This window comes from Thermobia domestica, chromosome 3 (genome assembly GCF_964235325.1).
Source record: "Thermobia domestica chromosome 3, izTheDome1.hap1.1, whole genome shotgun sequence".
Classification (NCBI taxonomy): Eukaryota; Metazoa; Arthropoda; class Insecta; order Zygentoma; family Lepismatidae; genus Thermobia; species Thermobia domestica.
The window spans coordinates 104212286-104237625 of record NC_137456.1 but is presented as its reverse complement, the minus strand read 5'-3'; the positions used below and the strand labels follow the sequence as shown (position 1 = coordinate 104237625).

General features: G+C 36.3%; 1 protein-coding gene across 1 annotated transcript in view; it reads right to left on the bottom strand.

Moving 5' to 3' along the window:
• LOC145680636 (LIM domain only protein 3-like) overlaps nucleotides 1–25340 on the bottom strand; it is a 176627-nt gene that overhangs the window by 55202 nt on the left and 96085 nt on the right. Inside the window, exons 3-4 of the mRNA XM_081751329.1 lie at nucleotides 15060–15197; nucleotides 419–544 (exon numbers count right to left, since the gene is read on the bottom strand). Coding sequence (XP_081607455.1) covers nucleotides 419–544; nucleotides 15060–15197 — 264 coding nt within the window. The remainder of the gene's footprint in view (nucleotides 1–418; nucleotides 545–15059; nucleotides 15198–25340) is intronic.

Below are 25340 nucleotides of genomic sequence, written 5' to 3'. Positions count from 1 at the left end.
TCACAAATACAATTCCAAAAAGTCCACTAAACAGTATTCGAATTCTCAAACTCATTCCATCTCAGAAATATAGTTGATTATTCATCCTTAAAATCTATTTTTAGCTCTATGCACAAACACATAAATCATTCTATGTACAACAACTGAACCGATTTGCGCTCCAAACTCTAATTTCTCTCTTCCATGAAATATCATTACTTTGTATCATGATACTTATGCGCACTTCTGTAATGAATGCAGAATTTTTAATGAGAAAATACATATGCCAAGTTGTATTTAGCCATGAATCGGTATCAATGAGAAAAAATCAGGGGTATTCAACAAAATCAGGCGATAGATATAGAATAGATATTCTAAACTGGACGAGAAACTTCTTTCAAACAGAGAAAAAATGAAAGATTGTGTTTTTGAAACCTACCTGTGATTACACTGTTGGCATGCAAAGCACTCCAAATGATAGACGTTATTCCTGGCCCTCATCACCATTTCAAATGCTGGAATCACTTTTGAACACGCTGCGCAATAGCCTGTGTTCCCGAACAACCTGAAATAATCAACAATTCACTTTCATAACTCACTTAAATTTACAGCACAATCCCATATAATATTTTATAATATATTAACGCAATTATTTTCCTTCATTATATCTGATACAGTACAAAGAGTAAGGCAGTGTTTGCGAAGCTAACGAATTCCAAACTAAAGAAGACACGGGAATTATTATTTTTTTTAAAAAAAATATTATTAATTCTGGAAAGTACACAGAATAATGTTTTAAATCAACGTGTTTTGAGCTAAATATCACTCAAGTAGTGGCCCCCATCCGCGAAGTGAATACAGAATGCACGCTGCCTTACTACCGGTAACATGTCATTAAACCAAAAAAAAAAAAAAAAAAACTTTGCGTCCAAGGAACATATTTGTCCCATTCCTTTAATGTATTCTAAATTTTGTACTGAATCACTAAAAATATTTCAATTTTTGTCTGTTACAAGGTTCATCTGTTGTAAGACAATACTGGTAAATTTATTCGCTTTTATGCCCCTAATCTTGATCGCTCTTATCTCCAAAAGAATAAGACCGTTTGGGAAGCCTCAAAGAAAGCAAATGCATACTAAGTTTCATTGAAATTGGATAAATTTTACGAAAGTTTTCCGCGAAATAGACAGATACCTAAATGGATGCGTTATTTTGTATGATAAATAATGCTCCCGTGAATATTAAAATACAATTGAAACGAAAAACAATTAGATAGAAGAGTAGGAAAATTGTGTAGATTAGTGACATGTATTATACGAACTCTATTTGCAATACTAAGGTTTTTCAATAGTGTTTACTTGAATGAAAGTTTAAACCGCCTACAAATTGCTTTCATACGCACATATACATTTACAGTTTATATATGAATATACATACATATAGCAGAAAAAATAATTTTCGAGATGTATGTTGTTGCTTTCTCCTATTTCGTCGACCCTTTTTTTTCCCCACGTGTTACATTCTTTTTATTTTACCTTCCCTCTCTGTGAAAGAAACAGAAAATATTAGGGAAAAAGAAAAAAATAGAATTACTAAATGCAGTAGCATGCTTTTAGCATTTTCTATTTCCGCTAATTTTCATCCTTTTTTCTTCTTTCTTTCTTAGTTTTTTTTAACATCATTTGATATTGAAATATGTTTTTCTCTGATCGCGCATGAAGCATTTTGTTAATTGAAGAAAAAGGGACATGGAAGAAGAAAAATGCAGAGAGAAAAGCATTTAGTCTATGACCCTCACCCAGCCAACCTTTCCCTACGCCAGCTACCTACTACTATTACATACCTACCTACGTACTGTGTACTAACATCATTTTTTTTTCGTTTTTTTCTTTTTTTACCTATCAACTATCAAGAAAGGAAAAAAATGTAGAATAACGCCGCGTCCTTTCCTCAATTACAGCGTGGACGCAATTACTTTTTCCACTCTCTGATATAAATGCTATGTTGAAAACAATACATTCAACTCACCCCCTTACAAACACACACACACATACATATATATGTTTACATGTATAAAGAGAGCGTGGCTACACAAAATATCTTTTATGGAAGAAGCATCACGACTTAATGGAAATTTTCGTTTTTTTTTTTTTTTTTGTTTTTTTTTTAACATCGACTGAGCCAAAATTCTACCCCGTGCCCCTTGCTTGATTCTCTCTCTCTGTCTGTCTGTCTCTCTCTCTCTCTCTCTCTCTCTCTCTCTCTTTCTCTCTCTCATACAGACAGAGAGACAGGAAAACCTTCATAAGCATGAAAGTGTACGTACAGGTGAAAAATAGGGAGAGAGAGAGAAAGAAAGAAAGAGAAAAGAAAGCAAATAGTTAACTAATAGCTTCTGCATTTACATGCAAGGTAACTTCGTTTCTTTTTCAAACTGGCTGAGTGGAATTGATGAATGAAGATTTTTGTTTAAATGAATAATACAGAAAACATAATCATATTGGGGATTTTTTTATTTAAAATAAAATTTATATAAAAAGTGAAACGTTTGAATTTAAACACTTTGCACACATATATATATATATATATATTCCTTTTCGGAAGTAACTTGCATGTAGCAGAGCTGAAACAGATTAAATTAGGTGACAGTAGCCAAAATGATTTCTACTGTTTATTGTAGGTGAAAGATGCTGACAGTCAGTAAGAGCTGAAAGTGTGTAGACATCTCACAGTGGCGGATCTAGAAGGAGAAAACTGGGGGGGGGGCCAGCCAGAACCTAGACTATGATGGTATATCATTATTTTACTACAAACTTCCAAAACTATATAAATAATAGCTTCAATTATTACTGTCACTCAAAAAACTGGGGGGAGGGGCTAGATCCGCCACTGCTATCTCATTGTACTACGAGAGGCTATTGCCGGCCACACGAGATGCACGTTATTCTACTGGTTGGTGTGTGATTATTGCATCCACTTTGTATTCCTACTGACTTATCGTACAATATTCCAATTCATAAAATTTCCGGTTTGCCTTACAGTGTTGCGTGATCACAAAAACAAAAAACTGTACTTAGAATCGAACTATGGACTGGAAGTCCTGGTAGGAAGACACGGTGAGAGCGCTCACTTCTGATGCTCGGCTGGTCCTTGGTTCGATCCCAGGGAAGCGAGTTTGTGATGGACAACACCAGTGGATTTTCTCAGGATTTTCTACCGCTACTCATGTGACTAAAAGTAGATCTTTATATTTTCAGATTCGAGACAAGACTACAAAACTTGACGCTTCTCGTCTCTTTTTCGAGGAGAGACGAGACATTTCTTGAGTCTCGGGAGCAATACTAGTTCACCCAAGTCTTAGATCTCACAGAGTGTTTAGGTGTTACTACATAATTCATAGTATAAAAACTACAAATTGATGAAGTGATTGTACAAACATAATGAAGAGAGCATTTATCAACGTTTAAAGATACGCAACTCATTACACAATGTACTTCAATAATAGATATGATTTAAATGGTGTTGGCGTATCACATCTTTGTGAACTTTTCGTGGCGTGGGTCGTATTCTGATAACTTCTATATGAAAGTAAGATAAAAATCAGAAAATAAATTTTGTACACACGGAGAAAAATGCATAATCCAGTCAGCATGTAAATGCTGTTTTTACCAGGTTACGCGCGTCACCACATTAAGTAATTTTGTTTCATCTGTAGTACGATCTACACCACCGTCCAGCGAAAATTTTGTATTGTGGGACCACCATTTTAAATCTAGAATTAACGCCACACTCATTTCGACGGTGGTAACTTACGTATATAATGGTGTTATCACCTTCCTACGACTGTTCCCTCTTGGTTCTTTCTAAATCTGTGACTCCCTACCTTACGAGAGTAATAGTTTTTAACACGAAATCAATCATGTGAATAAAATTATCCAATCACAGAGAGTCTAGTTCGACATCGAACTCCAGACTTGGCATGGTGTTCCCACCTGCTGTACTTTTATACATGAAATTACATTACTTAAGGAGCGCACTCGCGTAAATACGATGGATCCACACAGTAATCCTAGTCCTTTTTCTCTCAGTGCATCAATTTACAGAATGAGACAAGACAAGAAAACCTTAATTCTCGTCTCCTCTAGCTTCGTGGGTAACACTAGGGATCTCCTGTGTTCCCCCACAATTTCATTTCCCACTTATTCTTTCAATATGATTCACCTTCATTAATCTTCCGTCTGCTGTAGCCTACTGAGCATATCCGTGACACTTAAAGTTGAAAATTCCATTTCATTTCAATTTCCACAAGTACTAGAAGCATGCCGAAGATATTTCATACTAGAAAATAAAATTATTGTATCACTGAAAAAAAAAACAGTTCTTATAAGTAAAGTATGATTCATAGTTCAATACATTCAGAATATTTTTGTTATCAGAAATCAAACTTCCAACGTCCCAGATAGATCATTGTAACTCCATAACGACATGTTCCATCTCTCAGCGCTAAGGACTGATGGACTGGATGTATCGAATGTCAGAAAAAATGTGTTTATTGTATATTAAGATGTCAGAAGGGCACCCAGAAGAAAAAGACATTTTTAGTTGTAAACAAAATTTTATTCTAATAAAATGAGATGTATAGCGTGTTATATGTATTTTAAAGTATAATACAAGTATAATATAGTATTATATGTGCATTCTAAAGTGTATCATAAAACAATGATGGAAAACTTTAATTACCCACTTGCCTATTGTTTTCCGAAATAAATAAGTAAATAAATCTGGAATGTTGTATTCAATTGTGAAATTTTTAGCTTATACTACAGACCAAAAGTAGTTTATTTCGATAGAGGACACCTTGATCTAGTGGTTAAAGCGTTGAATTCACGTCTGTGTGGTCCTGGGGTCGATTCAGGCCCGTATCCAGGAGGGGTCTAGGGGGGCCGGCCTCCCCCCCTAAAATTTTCACAGTAGGCTTGCAAATGAACTGTAATACGATAATAAACTATAACATGGTTGGATCGGCTCCCCTAACTTCAGCTGGGCCCCCCTACATTATTGGACTGGCTACGGGCCTGGTTCGATTCTCAACCGGTGCTTTCCAATTTTCAGCGCCTACCTAGCGTCGGGAGGCAAACTGAGAAGTAACGTGAAAAACAAGACGTGATGGCCACTAGGTCTACGAAGTTTCTGATGCGCCTGTTAGGGACAGCGCTTCGTAGCGCGGCGCTGCCTACATGGTCGCCGCTTGGCTGGATGTAGTTCAGCCGGTTGCTAGTAGATGGCGCTGGAGCATGCTTAGGCCTACAAAACGGGGTGTTATGCCAAGTGGTTTGGCTTTTTGGTTGGTAAGTCGATTAATTCAGGAATAAATTAATCAATTCAGGAAAAAAAATTGATTCGCTTTGATTATCAATAATTTTCCGAACTTATAAGTATTTTATCTTTTAAATTAGAAATTCATTTGTTTAATATTCGGTGAAAATAATAATAATAATAATAATAATAATAATAATAATAATAATAATAATAATAATAATAATAATAATAATAATAATAATAATAATAAAGTGATCAGAAAGAACATTTAATATATACTTTTTCTTTCACATGTTTATTTGTATGTACCAATTGATTGCACCTACTTACTACTGAATGTTTTTGTAAAAAGAAAAAAAAAGTCCTAATTGAAATGCTTAGATAAATACATCTATTTTTCACCTCTGCCTTTTTACTATCTATTCGTATTCTATCTTGTTCACTTCCGGCACAAAATAAATAAACACTTGCACACAGGAAAAAAGGAAGTTTAAATAATCAATTATTCTTCTCTTGTTTGAAATTGAGGGGAAAATGAATTCATGACTATATATATATATATGCATGTGTGTAATAAAAGAACCATGTTATATAAATGCTTAGTGATTGAGAATCAATCAACTTGTATTTTGTTTCGGAGACAAAAATCAATTTTGTTCGACGGTCTTCCTCTCTCTCTCTCTCTCTCTCTTACTCTTTTCAGCACACAGACACGAACAAACACATAAACCGCTGGCGCTAACTAACCTTTCTTTCTCCGTATCGCCCATTCTTATTTGCATATGCTATCGCGTTAAACATGGCATTAATGTGATAAATTTTTCCTAACTACTCTTCTATCGCTCTATTCTATCACATACATGTGAAGGGAGAAAAGAAAAAGAGAGAGAATGAACCAAATTTCATGTGGGTGCAAAGTGCCATGTGAAAAAAAAAGGAACCAAAATTAGACGATCAGTGGATGCTCTAGAAAGGAGAAAAAAAATGGTCATCGAATACTAGCCTATTCAAATGTCACATACGTACTGTATATAGTCATTGTAAGTCACGCTTGTACACACACACATATACCTAGACCAGTCTATTCATACATAGTTCGGACTACTAAATGTTATTTTTTGTCCACTTAATGTGAAGTTATCGTGTATGTAATTGAAACGTGGATAGTTTCACTTTTTTTTCGCCTCCCCCCCTAACTTACTGCTACTGCTAGCTAACCCCTCCCCCCCCTTCCTGAAATCTCTCCTGATCAGGACAGGAAAATTACATTCCACTGTCTCATCGTCACTAGGTGCGACTGTTAAAGTAAAGTGCCGGGTTACAAACATATGCACTAAAAGACAATGAGCGGTAATGGTTGGGGGGTAAAAGGAAGGGGAAATGGGAGATAATGGGACGTGGTAGTAGAACAATTCGAAAATTTCATTGGCAAAAATGCTGAAGGTTAACATTGGTACTTAAAACAGAAAATTGTCATCTTCGTTGATAGTAATTTAAAAATTTGTAAAATAAGATCAATTAATTAAATGAATATATTAAATATAGAATGACGAAAAGGTTGGAAACACTAAGAAATGAAAACAAAACTACAAAAATAAAAAAATGACATCAAAATGATTAATAGGAAGAAGCTCTTTTTCTATATGACAAAACATTATTTAACGAATATTAGTAAAGTTTTAAATGAGTTGGTAAACAGAAAAATTAAACTTCGATTTCGTCAAAATTATTATTTTGTAGTAACTTTCTCACAATCTTGGTATTCTATTGATTAATTTGTTTAAGTATGCACAATTCAGTTGTTTCTATTCAGCCTGTAAGTTGGGGCCGCGGTGGCTCAGTGGTAGAGCATTCACCTCTGTGCTAGGGGTCCCGGGTTCGATCCCAGCCCCCGCCAAGTGAACTTTGTGGTGGACAAACACCGTGTGCGTGGGTTTTCTCGGGGTTCTCCCGTTTCCTCCCACTTTCTTCATTCCACCATTTCATTCATTACTCATCATCACCGTCTCCTTTAGCCTAACAGGCATAATCGTGGGACGTAAAACTCAATGATTTCATTTCATTTTTTCAGCCTGTAAGTTGTCCCACAAGTGTTTGGCACTATAGTCCGCGTCACCCGGTGGAATTCATAATTGTCCACAAATATGAACAAAATCAAATCAATGATTAGATTCCTCTCTGAAGGTTTAGTAACAGCACACTGCGAGCTTATTGGTTAATGCCACACGCCAATTCGGGTGACGCGGACTATAGTTAGACTTCTCACTCTTCTGTCCGGATCATCCCACTCTAACTCTATTGGAGACAAGTCGGTTGATTGTGAAGGCCATTTCCTTATTTTTATTAATCCTTCTTCCTATTTTTGTCGGAGAAATCCTCGATACATGCCTTGGCTCCTTGTCTTGTTGATATACAAAACTAGGCCTAATAATATTTTGCCCTAACGGTATAGCAGGTTTCGAATAATTTTCAAATGTCTTTCTTGTTATAATGTCACGTCTATTTCCACCAAACTGTCAGGTTTACTGTCTGCAAAACACCTCCAAATCTTCATATTACTCCCTCTTTGCGTAACAGTATACATTCCAGACCTTCTTTTGCTTAGTTGCGCACAAACACTCTTCTATTAGAATCAAATAAATGAAATTTAAATTTATCTTCCAAAGAATTTGTTTCCATTGGTCCATAATTCAACTTGAATGCCTTTGTGTCTAGATTAATGTATATTTCTCATGTTTATGTGTTAATTTAGGTTTCTTAACGACTACACATTCTCCGAGACCAATGAAGAGTTAACACCATTTAACCACAGTAGAGGATATTATACTTAAAATTTCATTTAAAATAGTGATGAGTAGTGGGACACTTAAGCTTCTATTCCTCTTAGACAAAACTGTAATAAATTGTTTCTCTCGCGTTGTGGTGGATTGGGGCCTTCCAACTCAAATTCTATCTTCATTTGTACAAGTCTTTCATTTTCTAACAAGAGCGTGGTGAATACCTTATGCTAGGATTGTTCATAGTTTACGGCTCACTATATCCTTCGTCATGTAAACTACAAGTAGTAGATCTTTGCAGGCCGGTAGATAGCTAAAAAAATGTAGAAGAGCGGTAGAAGTTAGGGGGGCCCGGACCCCTAGCCCCCCGTGAATACGGGCCTGGATCCTTGTTCAACAGTAAGCAGCTTTCACCTTATATTACAAAAGCACGGTATTTTATAATTATAATGCACTTGTAAGATTACTTGAAGGGCACTAAAGTACAAGTGCTCGCTACAATGCGTGGAATGTAGGTACTTTTGCCCATAAGCTTTTCCATGTAGATGATGGGACTCGAAAAATATAAAACTAATTGCAAATGTTATGATTCTTTTGTGATAAGCAAGTTGAGACTTAGAACAGATGACAGTAATAAAACACGTGCACAACCAAAACAAGACAATATTAAGAATTTCCCAGAAATACGGGCAGCAGCTACTTGTTTTCGGTTTTGCTTAGTGTGGCAACATAAACAATAGGAATTTTAAAAATTCAATACTTATTTTTTTACGCGTAATTATTGCTATGTAAAATGTTATCCAATGCGGAGTAAAGTAGTTCAGAAAGTTCACACCTCTAGTGCAAAGCGTCCCTGGTTGAATTTCAAAGCCATGAGTGTTTTTGGAAGAAAAAGTTTTGTCGAGTAGATCCCATGGCTATATACAGGGTGTCTTAAAAGAACTCTGACATAACATAACTCTTCAAATATGATGATTTCAATCTAAAGTGAAAGAGTTTTTTAAATTGGACGAGCCGTTTGAGCTGTACTCTCTTTATGCGCCCAATGTTAAATGAAAATGAAACGTTGCCATTTACCTGGACCAACAACATAAAGTGAATGGGGGCATATTTGAAATGGGGGCTGGTCATCGACACATTAGCGTAAAAGACAAGTAACTTCATTCACTTATGTTGTGGGTCTAAATGACAACGTTGCATTTTCATTTAACATTAGGAGTATAAAGAGTGTACAGCTCAAATGGCTCATCCGATTTAAAAAATTCCTTCACTTTAGATTGAAAACATAATATTTGGAGATTGTTACCCTTCTTACATTTTGTTATGACTCGGATAATAAAGGAGTTACCATATGTCATGGGACTTTTGAGACATCCTGTATATTCATTTCACCAATTTCTCTGTCACTTTTCAAGTGGGTTTATCGCCATCAACTTTATCCTTGTGGAGCCAAGATTCCTTAAACTGTAATACCACTTGTAGATTTTCAAATGAAATTTTAGATAGTTATAGCAACCCTGCATGAAAGAGTGTTACGGAATTCGAGACTGAAATGACGAAAAAAAAAAGAAAGTCCACCACAATACAGAAAGTACAGTAGAATGTTGTGTGTATGCGTGTAGCCAGACGTTTTCCCATTCTGGCAGTTGAAAGTAGTAGCTTTCTGAAGTGAAATGAATAGGTCGTGTATATGTGGAACCGGGCAGGAGGTTCTCGAAGCGAGACGATGAGAACGAAGACGAGCAAAGGGGACGGAGGTCAGCCGCCAGCAATTGGTGGTGAGCGCGTGGAGTGAGCGAATGAGATGAACGAAGGTGGAAAATACTGCCACGTGGGTTTTTAGAGATGAGAAAAAAAGACATAGCATAGAGAGAAGTACGTAGCAGGACCATTCCATAACCTCTGCCACGAGCCACAGAGTTTCCACACACACACACACACAAACTGCTGAACAGACAGATTAACCAAGTAACATGAAGAGCAAATATTTAGCAGCGTATGGGGTGATAATTACATTTCAGAAACTATTTAAGTAATGCCGCTTAAATGATAATACACCCTGTTTCAAAAAGAATATACGTATTTCGAATGGATATATTTATTAAACTTTAAGACATACGAATATGAAATTTTAAACACATATTTAAGAACCTCTCAAGTTCAAATTACAGTTCAAAATTCAAATTACAGATGTTCAATATGTCCTCCATCAGCGACACGAACAATATCACATCGATACTCAAATTCCTCCCATACTCGTGCAAGCATGTCCTGCGTCACTGATGTTATGGCAGTACGGATCCGGTTCTTCAACTCTTCCAGGTTCTGTGGGAGTGGTGGTACATAAACGTTGTCTTTAACGAAACCTCACAGGAAGAAGTCACAGGATATCATATCCGGTGACCCTGGAGGCCAGCTGAGACATGCTAAGTCGCCAGCTCCTTGACGACCAATCCAACGGTTCGGTAGAGTCTCATTCAGATATTCACGCACTTGGCGATTCCAGTGAGGAGATGCCCCGTCTTGTTGAAAAATGAACTTGTCTTCATGTAGCCTCGGAAACAACCAGTTTTGTAACATAGCGAGATACTGCTGACTGTTAACCGTGTTTCCATTAAAGAAGAAAGGACCGTGAACAGATCATCGGGATATCGCACAAAACACATTGACTTTGGGCGAATCTCGTACATATTCAATGACTGCATGTGGGTTCTATAGGCCCCAAATTCGAACATTTTGTTTGTTTACCTGACTACTAACACGGAAAATCGCTTCATCACTGAACACGATGCGTTGTGCAAAAGTATTATTATTGTCAATAGCATCCAGAATCTCATTACAAAATGCCACATGTTTGCGTTTGTGATCAGAACGCGAGCTTGTAACAGCTGTAACTTGCACGGCTTCATAAGCAACCGACGTCTCAAAACACGCCAAATTGTTGTTGGTACACGTAACCCCTGACTGGCACGACGAGTTGATTTTGAAGGACTACGTTGGAAAGCAGTTTGAATTCGTGCAACATTTTCTTCAGGAACACGAGGGTGGCCAGGACTCTTTCCTTTACATACACATCCTGTATCTACAAACTGTCGATACCATCTGCGAATGTTCCATTCATTCGAAGGATCAATTTGGTACCTCAACCTGAAACGTCTTTGCACTGTAATCACGGAATTGCACTTCGCAAACTCGAGAACACAAAATGATTTCTACTGCGTAGTAACCATTTTAAACATATGACAGTTACCAAGCAAAACAGAAGACAACTCACATCTAGCGGCTATTAATATAAACTAGACTATGTATTCGTTTCTCCAATAGCCGAGCCGAGGCGCAGCGATCGATAGTTTGGACAAAATAATTCTTCGTAATACGTATATTCTTTTTGAAGCAGGGTGTACTACTAAAATTAGTCAAATAGTTTATCGAGTATTTAATATATTTGAATACCGTTGCCCGAATTATTTCAAATTAGTTAATTCAAAAAGTTAATCGATCACTTATTTGAAATTTAAATCTATAAGTGCATCCATCAGCTATTAATCGAAATTGTTTTTTTTTTTTTTTCAGACAAATTATATTGAATTGGCTTACTTGTTTATTACCTAGGACAGGGTTTCTCAACCTGGGGTTGTGAGAGGGTTTCATGGTGGTCGCGAAGATAAACGGAAGAGATAAATATAATTAGAATCTAATACCGGAAAATATTTTAAAATATTATTTTGAATTTTGTTCTGACAGGAATTTTTATTTTTATACATACTGTTACGAGCAACAAAAAATTAGGTCTACTAAACATTTTCAACAGGTGCAGAGTTGTTTAAAAATCAGTTTAAACGAATGAGGTACGATATGAAACTAACGAGAACTGCATATTGAAATACTAGAAAAATACAAATGCAACAACACCTCCATATTGAAATACAATTAAAATTGAAAGCTTACGAAACGAGATACATGAGCATGGTGTGATTTTACTAGTGCGGCAATGTTCGGTTCAATCTTCGTGATGCACATTATCAAGTCATTTTAAACTGATACGATATTTTTTGTCTTTGTTTTAATGCTTACTATAGAAAAAAAAACACTCAGCCAGAACTTATCCAAGTCTTCGTTAGAGAAAACTAGTTGCAAGGACTTGTCGCACGACACTTCTATTAGCTAATCACTTTATTTTCTTATCATATGACCCAAAATTAAGGCAGTAAAGACGTTTTAAAATTTTCAAAGGGCCTCCATTTTGAAACAGAGTGAGGATCGGATTCGATATTTGTAATATGAATGAAGTGACCAAATTTGGTTTCAACCCATTCGTTTTTAGAGAAGTTACTCTATCCACTATATACAAGAAATTGATTCTACCATTATAGAAATAGATGGATATCGTGAGATTTCCACAATAGGGATAATAAAAATCCCACACAAGCATATTACAAACCAGAAATTATAAGGGAGTCGCTGGCAAGAAGATGTGATAAAATAGGGTCGTGATAGAAATTAGATTGAGAACCAATGACCTAAATTGATATTTTCAAATGAAATTTTACAATCTATGTCTATGTCTTGTAGAGTAAAGAAGACGGATAATTAATAAAAGTGAATGATTAAGAAAGAACTAGTGGAATGCTAATGTAGAAGGAAACGGGAGAACCCTTAGAAAATCCAGGGACACAATATCGTCCACCACAAACTCAACTCATGGCCTGGGTTCAAATCAGGGATCCCTTATAGGGCCGCGGTGACTCAGTGATAGAGCGTTCACCTCTGGTGCATGGGGTCCCGGGTTCGATCTCAGTTCCCGCAAAGTGAACTTTGTGGTGCACAAACACCGTGCTTGTGGGTTTTCTTGGGGCTCTCTCGTTCCCTTCCACTTTCTTCATTCCACCATTTTCACTCATTTCTCATAATCACCGTCTCCTTTAGCCTAGCAGATATAATCGTGGGACGTAAAACTTCATTTCATTTCAGGTATTCTTTATAAAAGAGGTGAGCGTTCTGCTACTGAGTCACCGCGTTCTCATTTGAGATAAGGTTACTCTAGTAAATTATATTGAAAGAATTTGCCTCTTGTTGACTATCGAAGATAGTACATTATATTATTATTATTATTATTATTATTACTAGCAGCGTTCACCCCGCTTCGCTGCGGTCACCCCGGAACGCAATAAACTTTGTTACTTAGATAATTTTTACTTTTTCGCTTTCAAGTGATATGATAAAAACCATAGAAGATTGCAGTAAATGTTAACATTATATCGCCTGTCATTTATGTTAACCCGCCCCGCTTCGCTGCGGTCACCCCCGAACGCAATAAACTTTGTTACTTAGATAATTTTTACTTTTTCGCTTTCAAGTGATATGATAAAAACCATTATAACGCCTGTCATGTATGTTAACCCGCCGAGTGACACGGTCATGCGGGTTGCATATAAATACGTTTATTTTTATACCTATGATGAACTAACAAAGGATTTGTACGTAATGGACACCTGAATGGTCAATTATCTCAAGACACTGGTAATTGAAAATTAAAGTGATATGATAAAAACCATCTAGGGTCCAAATCCTAATAACCCCCCAAAAATAAAAGAAATTGGTTCAGCCGTATTAGCGTGATGAGCGGACAAAGGATTTGTACGTTCTCTTTTATATATATAGATTATTATTATTATTATTATTATTATTATTATTATTATTATTATTATTATTATTAAAGTTGAGTGATCCTTTCTTGTTAAATGCTTCTTTGGCTATATCAGTTCTTGACCTAATCTCTTTGATACAGTAAGCATCTAGCGTCAAAATATTTCCCAGATACTTGAAGTGATCGACATCTTCAAGTTCTCTTTGTTCTACTCTGACATGTAACGGCACGTTTCCACGGGATATTCTCATGACTTTTGATGTTTCAATGTTGATTTCCATTTCATATAGCTTCCCAGTGTCAACTATTTTGTCAATCATCTCCTGTAGCCCTTTTTCGGTTTTAGCTATAATAATCGTATCTTACCGTACTACCGAAATAAAAGTTAACAGAAAATAAGAAACAGTGGCAATGGGAATCGAAGCGTTGACCACACAAAACCAAAGTAAAGGTTAACTGGATAATCATAGGATTTCATGGAATGTAGAGCATTTATAGTTATTATCAGCTGCTCCTATCGGTGTTAATACGTTACTCATCTGCCAGTGAATTTAGAGGCAGGAAATTGAGTTGATTTTGAAGATTTGGTATTCAAACGCCCCTCCTCACCCCACCTTAGCTACATCCTTGGTATTCTCTTTACAGCCTTAGAAAAAAATATATGTAAACAAATCCACCTGTCTAACAGTGGGTCGATGACCAGTGATTGGTTGTTTGTCTCACTGCACTACTATTCTACCGCAATATAATCCCTACTAAAATAATAGTTTCAAATAAAGATATCTGAATTTATCCTGCATTTTGTGATAATAAACGATATGTATATAATATTTAACATCAGATGCAGCTTTTTCTCAACCTCACCCGTATTTGAACATATGGTGTTTACTGCGCAAGCGTTAGCATTCGCGCGTCTACCCTGCTCATTTAAAATTATTGTAGAATGCAAAGTTTCATGGCGACGATGTGTGACAATAATCCATTTTCGTCTCGTGTTATAAAACATAAAAGAGGACGACGGGAACAGAGGCAATCTCGTTTATATAAGGATTTAAGAAACTACATATTTCCAACATAGCAGTAGTCAGTGTCAGTGAGTTAATTATTTACCAACCAACTGTAGCCTTACACTTTGCAAATTATGCGACGACAGTAAGTAAGCAGACGATCTTGCTGTCCACGCCTCTCGCTGCCGAAGCACGTGTGAGCCGCGGAGTAATACATTTCGCTTTGCTTACGTCTACTTTGTTCTAAGGCTGGAAAGACTTTAGATCTGAATATTTCTTAAATTACAAGGTCTAGTTTCCATATGAAGGGTCTTTCTTGATTTTGCTCACCTGAGATAATCTCTTTTGCAGAGAATAAGATTGGCTTTGGTGTAGAGCGTGGATCCAACTTCCCCCAGTCGACAATCGCAGCAACCGCACTTGAGACAGTCTTCATGCCAAAACATATCAAGCGCCTTCAACAGAAACCTGGAATTAAAAAAATGTAATAAAGAAGCAATTAATCACTCTTAATGCACTAGAAGTAGATAAATAATAAACAACATTACTGTGTAAATATATTCTGGTAAAGATTATATTAACGATAAGGTTTGTAGTATATGTTTTTGTAAATAGGCTTGTTTCACGTTCAGTTTCTGCCACATGAACGTGTGTTTACTTACGATCCCGTATGATAAAACAACATGGAGGCACGCAATATAAGCAGACTTCCAACATTTCTTGTAAACGCTCAAGACGAAAAGCTTTCGACATGCCAACTCATTACAGCTCGAAGGTGCTTGCTTATCTTACAACAACTACTTTTCTTGAATCTTTTAAATAAAAAAGGTGGGGGGGAAGAAAGAAAGCCTTAATGGAAAACGTAGCGTAATTTTAACACTAAAGAACATGTTAAAACCTTGGACCTGCTGAATACAAGATGATTTCATGTATCCAATACTTCACGTTACATACTAGCATGAATACTATTCAAATAAAGGTCAATTTTTTAATTATTTATTAAAGTAATGATAACTATTTGGCTATTTATTTCAGTAAAAATTTATTGTGCTAATATTTATTAGAATAAATTATGATTATTTATTTGAGAAAAGAATAAATTGTTCGATTATTCCTTTGAGTGTCGAATGAGTGTTAGAATAATGATTTCAGTAATGAATAATTTTTTTCCAATATTTACTCGAGTAACGATAACTAATTTGAATAACGAATAATTCTGTGAATATTTACTTGAGTAATGACTAATTTATGATTATTTATTTTAGTAACGAGTAAATGCTTGAATAATATGTTCATAGCTATTAATTCTCGAATATTTATCAGAGTAATGTATAACTGTTAATCTATTTATTTGGATTTATCTATTTCTATATATAAAAAAATAAAAATAACAATGTTTGTGATTTAATTGCTCTTGAACCACCCGACCCATCTCGATCAAATTTTCAACATAGATGAGATTTGGGCCTGGGATGTTTTTTATCATTTCACTTAGACGGTATATATATATATATATATATATATATATATATATATATATATATATATATATATGAGCGCTTCAGTAATAGTAAAAAAAAGTGGCTGAGTAAGGGAACATGTTAATTTTTCCTATTTTAACCCAGCAAAGCCAGTGATGCCAAACTGAAACAATATGAAGCCCCATGTGCAGAGGCAAAAAAAATCCCATTTTACGTGTGAATTTCCCACGTTATAATAATTAAAAGTATGCTATAATATTAAAAATTAAATTTCTCTGTATTAGTCACTTTTTACAATATCTAAATCAATAAGCCGTAAATTTCGATCTTCTCGAAAAATCCCATACATGCTGCTTATTATCCCTTTCCGAGAAAATAAGGTCAAAAACTCCCACGATACGGGATTTTTCTCATAGGTTGGAATCACTGAGCAAAGCGGGTAACTGACGTTAGTAGTAAATAATATTGTATTTTTTTTTTTTTTTGGAGTGTTTATCAAAATAACGAAGAATTATCTGAATATTGAATATCTGTATAATGTATAAGTACGTTTGTGAGATTTACCGGTCATATATATATCAGGTCACCATAATAAGACAATGTGATATAATCAAACATGCGTGTGAAAAATTTAGCAGCACCTCAAAATTAAAAAGAGTGAAATAAGGAGGAAAAAAAATAAATTGCCATTTTATACGGTGGTCAGCTGAACATAAAAATAGTATCTCACATTAACACATCTGTGGAGATTTCTTGTCAATAACGACACGCGTTTTGCAAGCAATTCCGCTCATTTTCCTCTGCACCATCTCGCCGCCCTCTTTTCACCCACGAAAAAAAAAAATGAATGTTTTACAGTTAAGAGCAGGCGCCCTGAATAAAAGAAGAAGTGTTTGTATCAACTGTTTTTTTTTTATGTATTCAGAAGAATTTCCATTTAATTCTTTTCTACATGCCCTGGATTTTATTCTTTTTTTCCCTACTTTTCTTCATCATCATCTTCTATATATTCAAATTGGCGAATCGCATGCAATGTCATGATAAAAATTTGTTGGAAGAGGGTAGTCTTTTTTTTTTTTTTTTTTTTTTAAGCCTGTGTGTACGTACAACTTTCAAAACGAAGGGGGTTTGTTGGCGGTGGAAGAAGGATAGAGCAGGAGTTGTGTTGAGTGAATATGGACGATGACGATTCCGAAAAGAGGGAAGCATGAGAGAGAGAGAGGAAGGGGGTAGAAAGAGAGAAACAATGAATAACGTAAAAGAAGAAGAAGAAAACAAAAGAAAGTTGTTACGCGAAAACTTCTCGCCTTTCTTTTGTTAAGTTTTCTTGCCTTCTTTTATGGCAGAGCTTGAAAAATAATAGCCTCCATCTCATTTCTAATCGGAATTAGCTCCAGTCTGCCGGCGCCATACGTCTTAAACCTTGATAGCAAAGGCAGTTTCATTTCTGCCCAGTTTTATATCCTACAACGCCCAATGCTTTTAAAAGGCTCTATACGAATCCTTTATACATATACATTTTTTTTTTCTTTTTGGCTTTGAGTTCTTTATGCATCGAACCAACATTAGCGTATTAAATTATGCTGCACGACAGAAGCAAATGTTCCCTGGAAAATATCCAGTGTTTCTTCCTTTTTTTCCACGAAAAAAAAAAATGTAAAAGTGGTGAGGAACAGGAAATAATGCACCCTTGTATCCACCTTCATGTTTCTTTCATTCTTCTTCTCTGAAAAGTTTTCTTTTAAAAAGAATTATAAATACAGTAGGTAGAATACAGTATGAGATTTCCTTTTTTTTTTTTTTTTGGGTTTTAAGAAATTATAAAAGTACGTACGTATATCAAAGGTGAGTGACATTATGATAACCCTCCCAGATTTTTAATGTTCTTTACCTAATTATAAGCATATTCTTTAGTCAGGGCTGTAGCCAGAACACTAATACAGCGGGAGGAACCAAGACTATTTGAAGAAGAAGGGAGCTTTACAAACTTAAGATGCTTCATCCCGGCGAAATTAAAATACCGCTAATTTTACAGTAATTATGTGATATCTTCAAATAGATAAAAAAAAAAAATAATCGGAATGTGGAACAAGAGCGCCCTAGACAATGTCATTTTACATGAGATACCGTTATCACGACTCACTTATCTGCTTTCGATTTCGAACCATTTTGAAAATCGGCATTTATTTTCGCGTTTCTAAACGGCTGAAGACGGAAAGCCACTAGGTGACTTGTGGTAACGGTACCTCACGCAAAATAATATTGTCTAGGGCGCTCTTGTTCCAAATTTCAATTATCTTTTATCTATTTGAAGATATCACATAATTACTGTAAAATTAGCGGTATTTTAATTTCGCCGGGATGAGGCCTCTTAAGTTCATCTTACATACCAACTTCACTTCATCTTACATATACATACCAACAAAGACTAAAAGTGTCAGTCCTCCCTCCTGACTACACTCTAGCTAATGGTCTGTTTCTAGCGTAGGAAGAGTATCCTAGGATTCGGTTCGATTCTCAATAGGAGCTTAAAACGTTCTGCATTTTTTTTAAAGCAAGTAAGAGGTTACTTGAGTCACCATGTGAGAAGATAATATTTCATCCTTCCTTTCCCCAATCTATGCCGAGTGATTCACTTCTATATGTTTCAAACTCGAGAAGCTAAACTAACAAATAAGTGCAAATTCTATTCCCATCTAATCTTTCTAATATATATAAAATAAGTCCTGGCTCACTGATTAGCGCTTATGCCAAAGTGCTTAAGCTAGAATCTTCAAATTTGAACACTACCTAGGATTTGTGACCATGGCAGCCCGATAGGGAGGGCAGGGTGGGGCTCGAGCCCCCTGCTGGTTCACGAAATTTGTTAAATTTCTTAATACAAATAAAAAATGCCAAACATAATACAGCAACCAAGGATTTGAGTCCCCCTAGAAAATTTCTTCGGGAGCACATGTTTGTGACGCAAAGTTCCATTAAGGATGGATTTCTGAAAATGAGTCTAGGACAAGTCCACCAATGGACAAATCCCCCAACTATGAGAGTAGACAAAAGAAAAAAAAACATTCATTTTTGACAAATTCTCCAACTGACATCATCAAGTAACTGGGTTGGGACCAGAGACAGATCTCTAAATGAGCTAAAAGGAGCCGCACGGGTGAACGAAGTATCAAACTCGATTCGACTCGAAACTCGACCTAAAAAGTGTGACTAGAATACAGAAAATTTCTTTGCCTCGGCTGAAAACTCGACGTGTCCACCGGGTCCATATCTGCCCAAAACTTTCTAACTGAACAGATATTTGTATATTTTTTAAATAAAACTATACTTGTTCAACAGGGTAATGATTGATGTAGCATGAACATTTCTCTTATAAAAACAATCTAGTTCTATCATTTTCTTTCTGAAAGTATAGATGCAAGTATTTTACAATTACTTATCGAATATAGAATAATACCCTTTCAATACTACGTAGGCTATACGTAGTGGCTTGCAGTATTGGACTCCCCCGCAATAAAAATTTCTGGGTACGCGCCTGGTCGGGACATATAGGAAACAGGCAGAAGAACAAAAAGTAACAAGAAACAAAGAGTATAACAGAAGAATTAATAATAAAAAGAGATGAAATTATTATTCACGTAATTTTAAAGAAAACGAACTTATCGCTCAGTTAATTTTCCTCTCAAAATCCAGAAAAGACAGCAGAAAATTGCTGTTCAACTGTGAAAATATGGTGAACGAAGATAGAAAATTTCAAACTGCGTGAATGTAATCCTAAGTGTGTCAGAACCTTATACTGATATACTGATCCTTCTTTTCTCTTCTTTATCCATGATCATGTAGAAAATGTAGGTGTACAGTATATATGCATATAAAGAACGACGGAATTTTGTGAATAGCTGTTTACTACATTATGTGTATACATGAGGAAACAGGAGAACCCCAAGGTCCCTTTCAGCCGGTCTAGTGTTTAGTGCGCACGCCTTTGATATAATAGTCCTGGGTTCGATCTCTAGTGGGGGAACTTTAAAATTTAAACACATTACAGTAATTCCATCTTAAACTATAGGTTCACGATGCTGAAAGGAACGCTAACTTTAATTCAACAAACCAAATACTCCGCGAAAATCTAAAAGTACACATTGACATCATAAATTTACAAGAACTGAGATTGACACCATAAATGTACATGAACTCAGATTGACAACATAAATTTACATGAACTCAGACTGACACCATAAATTTACTTGAACTCAGATTGACACTATAAATTTACATGAACTCACAAGGAAAGGGCGTATTAATCAAACCTAGTCCATTTGATAAACGTAACAAAGATACTGTATGTCCATGCACAAAAAATTAGATGCCATGGACAACAGGGTAAGTCCTTGGGGCCCATTAACCTGTTAGTATAAAGAAAATTGTAGACTCGCAGTGAAGTAGCTATTGCATCAACAGTGTTCATTGGAAAGTCATGTTTTATAGTTCATTCTCTTGAAACAAGCTTTTCAGAGGCACTATGTGTTGGGGCCCCTAACGTGCTTGAACAGGGAAAATTGGGAGAATGTCGGGAAAATTCCCTCCAGAAATCCCTCCCATCAATTTTGGACCCCTCTGGAGTGTCCCCGGGTAAAAGTACACAATCCAAATGTATCTCAAACAACAGGCCACTCCAGAGAGGTCCAAAGTTGATGGGAGAGATTTCTGGAGGGAATTTTGCCGACACTCTCCCAGTTTCTCGTGTTCAATTAAGTTAGGGACCCCAACACATAGTACCTCTGGAAGGCTTGTTTTATGCTGAAGAGAACGGGCTATAAACCATGACTTTCCAATGAACAGTGTTGATGCTATAGTTATTTTACTGCGAGTCTATGATTTTCTTTATACTAACAGGGTCAATGGAACCCAGGGAATTACTCCGTTGTCCATGGCACCTACCTTTTTGTGCATGGACACACCTTTGTTATGTTTATCGAATGGACTAGGTTTGAATAGGAAGACCAGTTGGCAGGTTCATGTCCTTTCCTTGTCAGATTGGTTTGAGTATGGAGGTTCCTTGCTGAATGAAACTACATCTAGACGTAAATTGGGAGTCTCTCTCACTCTAATGTAAAATTGTTAAGGATTTGATCTCAGGTTGAATTAATCACAGGATCTTTCACACTACTAATGAGCCATTGTGACTAGGGATGCGCACGAGACAAGATTTGTGGTTGCCTCGTCTCGAAAATGTGCTGTAAAAGTGATGTCTCGAAAAATGTATATATCTCTATTAGAAGAGCCGTGTCTCGACTCGAATATTGTCAAGAAAATCCTGTCTCGACTCGTCTCGTGCGCATCCCTAATTGTGACCTCTTAACGCCTTATAGGAACCATGTTTTCTATATAATATGGAACGCTACTAACAAGAAACCCAACAACGCAATTGCTCATTTCAGTTTTTTTTATTTTTTTTATCTTTATTCCATGCTTAAGAATGATAAATTTAAAGTTAATGCCTCTTTTTTCTCCTACATAGATAAGAAAACACATTCCTAACATGAAGGAAATCCAACTTGATATACAAATATAATATCAAACATTAACAATGTAACACGCGCTTTAAATGCGCATAAACAAGCATGTATTCCAGCTGTCTTGCAGGAATTCGGAGTAATATATTATTCCCTTATGCTTTCCCATTGTGCATTATGCAAAGTACTTAAATTATGGAACTATGTATTACACGTGTTTGCTTGCATGTTTAAAGGCGCATTCTCATTTCTCTTTTGTTTTCAATTTTCAAACTAACTCTCTCTTGATAGCTTGTCTGATACAGTTAATGCTTAAACACTACAACAAAGCATTTTGCTCCAACTTATCATATTCAAATGTGTCGCAGATACTGTTATGTTGAACAAGGTCTGATTGCATTTACTTGGTTTTATTAAGAAAAAGCATTTCGTTCTTCCCTAAATCTAGATTTCTAAGATTTTATTTATTGGGATAGGTAAAAGCTTTACAAGGAAAGATAAAAATGCATGCAAACCGTAGAATTATGGTACTATTTATACACGTATTATAGTTCTATCTTATTCTGCTTCAAGATATACAGGAGGAAAATTCCCGCTCTTGCACTCTCTTCCAACCATGTCACAATAGTAACTATTTTATTATTTGAGCGGCTCGGGCGAACACAATGATATGCGCCACTTAACTTACAGTGAAAGTCAGTTATTAGCTGAAATAGGTTGTGATTGAACCATAGAACAGTATGTAAACAATATGATCTTGAAGCTTTGCTGGCGTCTACTATTAATCCAATTTTCTCGGGATTGCTGCCAGAGTAGGTGTTGCTGTGTAGCACAGCAACACCTACTCTGGCAGCAATCCCGAGAACATTGGATTAATAGTATGTAAACAGTTTAATTTCAGAAATGTACTTGCAGGTGGCAGGAGAAGTTGTTTGGTATGCGTCATTGAATTGAATTGTATGGGAACGTTGAACCTTCTTTCCCAATTTACTCGAAAGTTAGAAAATGTGACATACCATTTTGTTTCCCGGAGCCGCTCATTTTATTATTTGAGTATAGTAGTATTAGTTTACAAACGTCACAAACTCAGTAAATTTCCAACTAACAGACTGGAGTGCATCATGAAGTATCGTGACATGGGGATACTTTGATCAAATTTCATCTGTAAAAGTTAATATCTCCGCGCCTTTCCACATTAGAAAGAATTTTTAAAAAAAAATGACAAATCAGTCTAGTTGTATCTGCATATTCTGTAATTGTAAAGTCAAGTTGTTTTGTACTTCCCGAGAAAAGAAAGGAAATGTGTGTCATCAAAGTTACATTTGGTGTGGAGATACTTTGATTATTCTTGATTTTGTCATGCAATATCAAAGAAACCCCATAGTAAAAGCTAGAAAAAAGAAAGGAAATGTCTGTTAGTATATCGTAGGTTCATATGTAGGCAATGTTTCTTTCAAAAACAATGTTCCGGGGGGCACACTTTGAATTCCGGGGGAGCACTGCTGGTACTATTCTATGTATTATTATATTATAGACGTATTATTTTGGTCTTCTCCGGGGGGCACTCTCAGAGAGCTCCGAGAGGGCAGTGCCCCCCAAAAACATGTCTGGAAGAAACACTGTATGTAGAAGAGATGGAACTAGTAAATAACCAAAGTAAATGACATTGCAAATATGTATGAACTGTTTATAGTGAGAATGTAGCTGCAATATGACACATTGGATGATTCGAGAGCGAGAAACATATAACGATACTAAACAATGAAACATGTGGGGAGGGGAACGTGGTGAGATGTTCACATAGCTTGTAGTTCCATCTGCTGATTTGCCTCCTCACTCAAAGTACATAACAAAAAATGGCAAACAAAAGAAGAAAACGTAAGAAAAGTGAACAAAAAACTTTAAACGTCAATCACTTGGACATCCGTAGGAAACACATGTTCCTATCGTAGTCTACATCAGGGAAAGGGTTCGAAAGGATCTCAACTATATATTCTGATTGGATGACGTAGACATCATTAGCAACAAGCTTGAACTCTCTTTTATTGGCGCCAATTATTTTTGAGGCCAATGACGATTATTTCGGGTGTAGTGTCTGTTATTTGACACAAATAGTTGTGTTTTTTTTTTTTTCTCGCTGGATAACAAATTTTTCTACAATATACTGACCAACTTCGTAAGCCTGTGGCTGCTGGAAGACAAGTGTTGCGTGTGCAGAATCTCCGGACAAGGGATACTCTTCTATCCCAGGCAAATCAGTGGAGTCTTCGCTGTTAGTGTCTCCTTCTAGTGTAGTTACAGCGGTACAGACACTACATCCAGGTGCAGCATCCAGTCTTTTATTCTTTTCAGGTAGTTTGTTTGACGTACCGGTACCGAATCGCTGCTCTCTGAGTAGAGTGGTTAAAGCATCTTCGAGACCATGGATGGGATCTTCTGCAGCATGTTCTGTCGGCAATCTTGTTCACGATCAATGGCATATATCCCACACGTTCGGAATCCATTGGTCAATTTTCTCTTCATTGCTGATTTCATGTTGCACTTGTGATCGTGAGTATGTGTGGCACGTGCTACTACTGCGTTCATTTTCTTCAGAGTTTTCGTCAGTAGAGTTAGAGAACATGCTCTTTGGAACTGTGCTTAATCTTGGATTTTGTACTTTAAAATCAGTGAGACATGCGCGCCAGGCTTCTTTCTTGGGTCTGTAAACATCCCAGCAGCTGGACAAGATGTGTGGAGTTAGGAACCAAGTAAATAAAATTAATGACATTTTTCAGCGCACAATGACAGCACCTCAACATCCAAATGCGATAACAAATTGTCACCGATTAGCACCTAGCACCTTTCTACCTTCTAAACGTTTCGCGTGTGGTAGGAAGATGGTTGTAGTTCCATCCATCCATCCCATCACTTGATCAATATTGTCCCTATGGTGTGATCAAAGTTACCCCTTCAATTTTAATCTTTTCTGCAACATACATGAACATATACATTTTGCACTCAGGTTTTTTCCTGTAGGCTACTCCCAGAGCTAACAAACACAAGTTATACTCAGTTTAGTTTACAGAAGTGTATCCATTTTACACTTACCTTTGCAGGTGGGAAGTTTTGCAGACATTAGTTACGCTTACAAATTTACACATATTTTCGCTGCAGATAAAGCACCTCCTCGTAGGGACTTGTACGAACTGGTCGACAGCTGTATAGTAAGTACGTGACGTGATTCTCAGGACTGCCACATTCGCAGAAATATTTACGATATATTTTGTATTGATGCCGTTAAGTGACTCTCTAATCACTGTGGAAATTTTGATCAAAGTATCCCGATATCACGCTACACACAATTGCTAGTACTCTTTTCCGTTTTTTACGCATTCAGATTGGGATATTTTGTAAAGCCAGCCGCAGAAAACATCAACAGTCCATTCGCAAAAGGTGAATGAACACACCATTTGCCGTTGGTTTGTCAATTTTATTAAAGTAAATTTAGTTTCGATGACACAGCATTGCAAAAAGAAACCTCGTAGCCACCGACCGGCATCATGTTTGGACGAGCTTCTAAGGAACAATGTGGAAGAACATCGTCTGGAAAGTGTTCGTGCCGTTATAAAAGT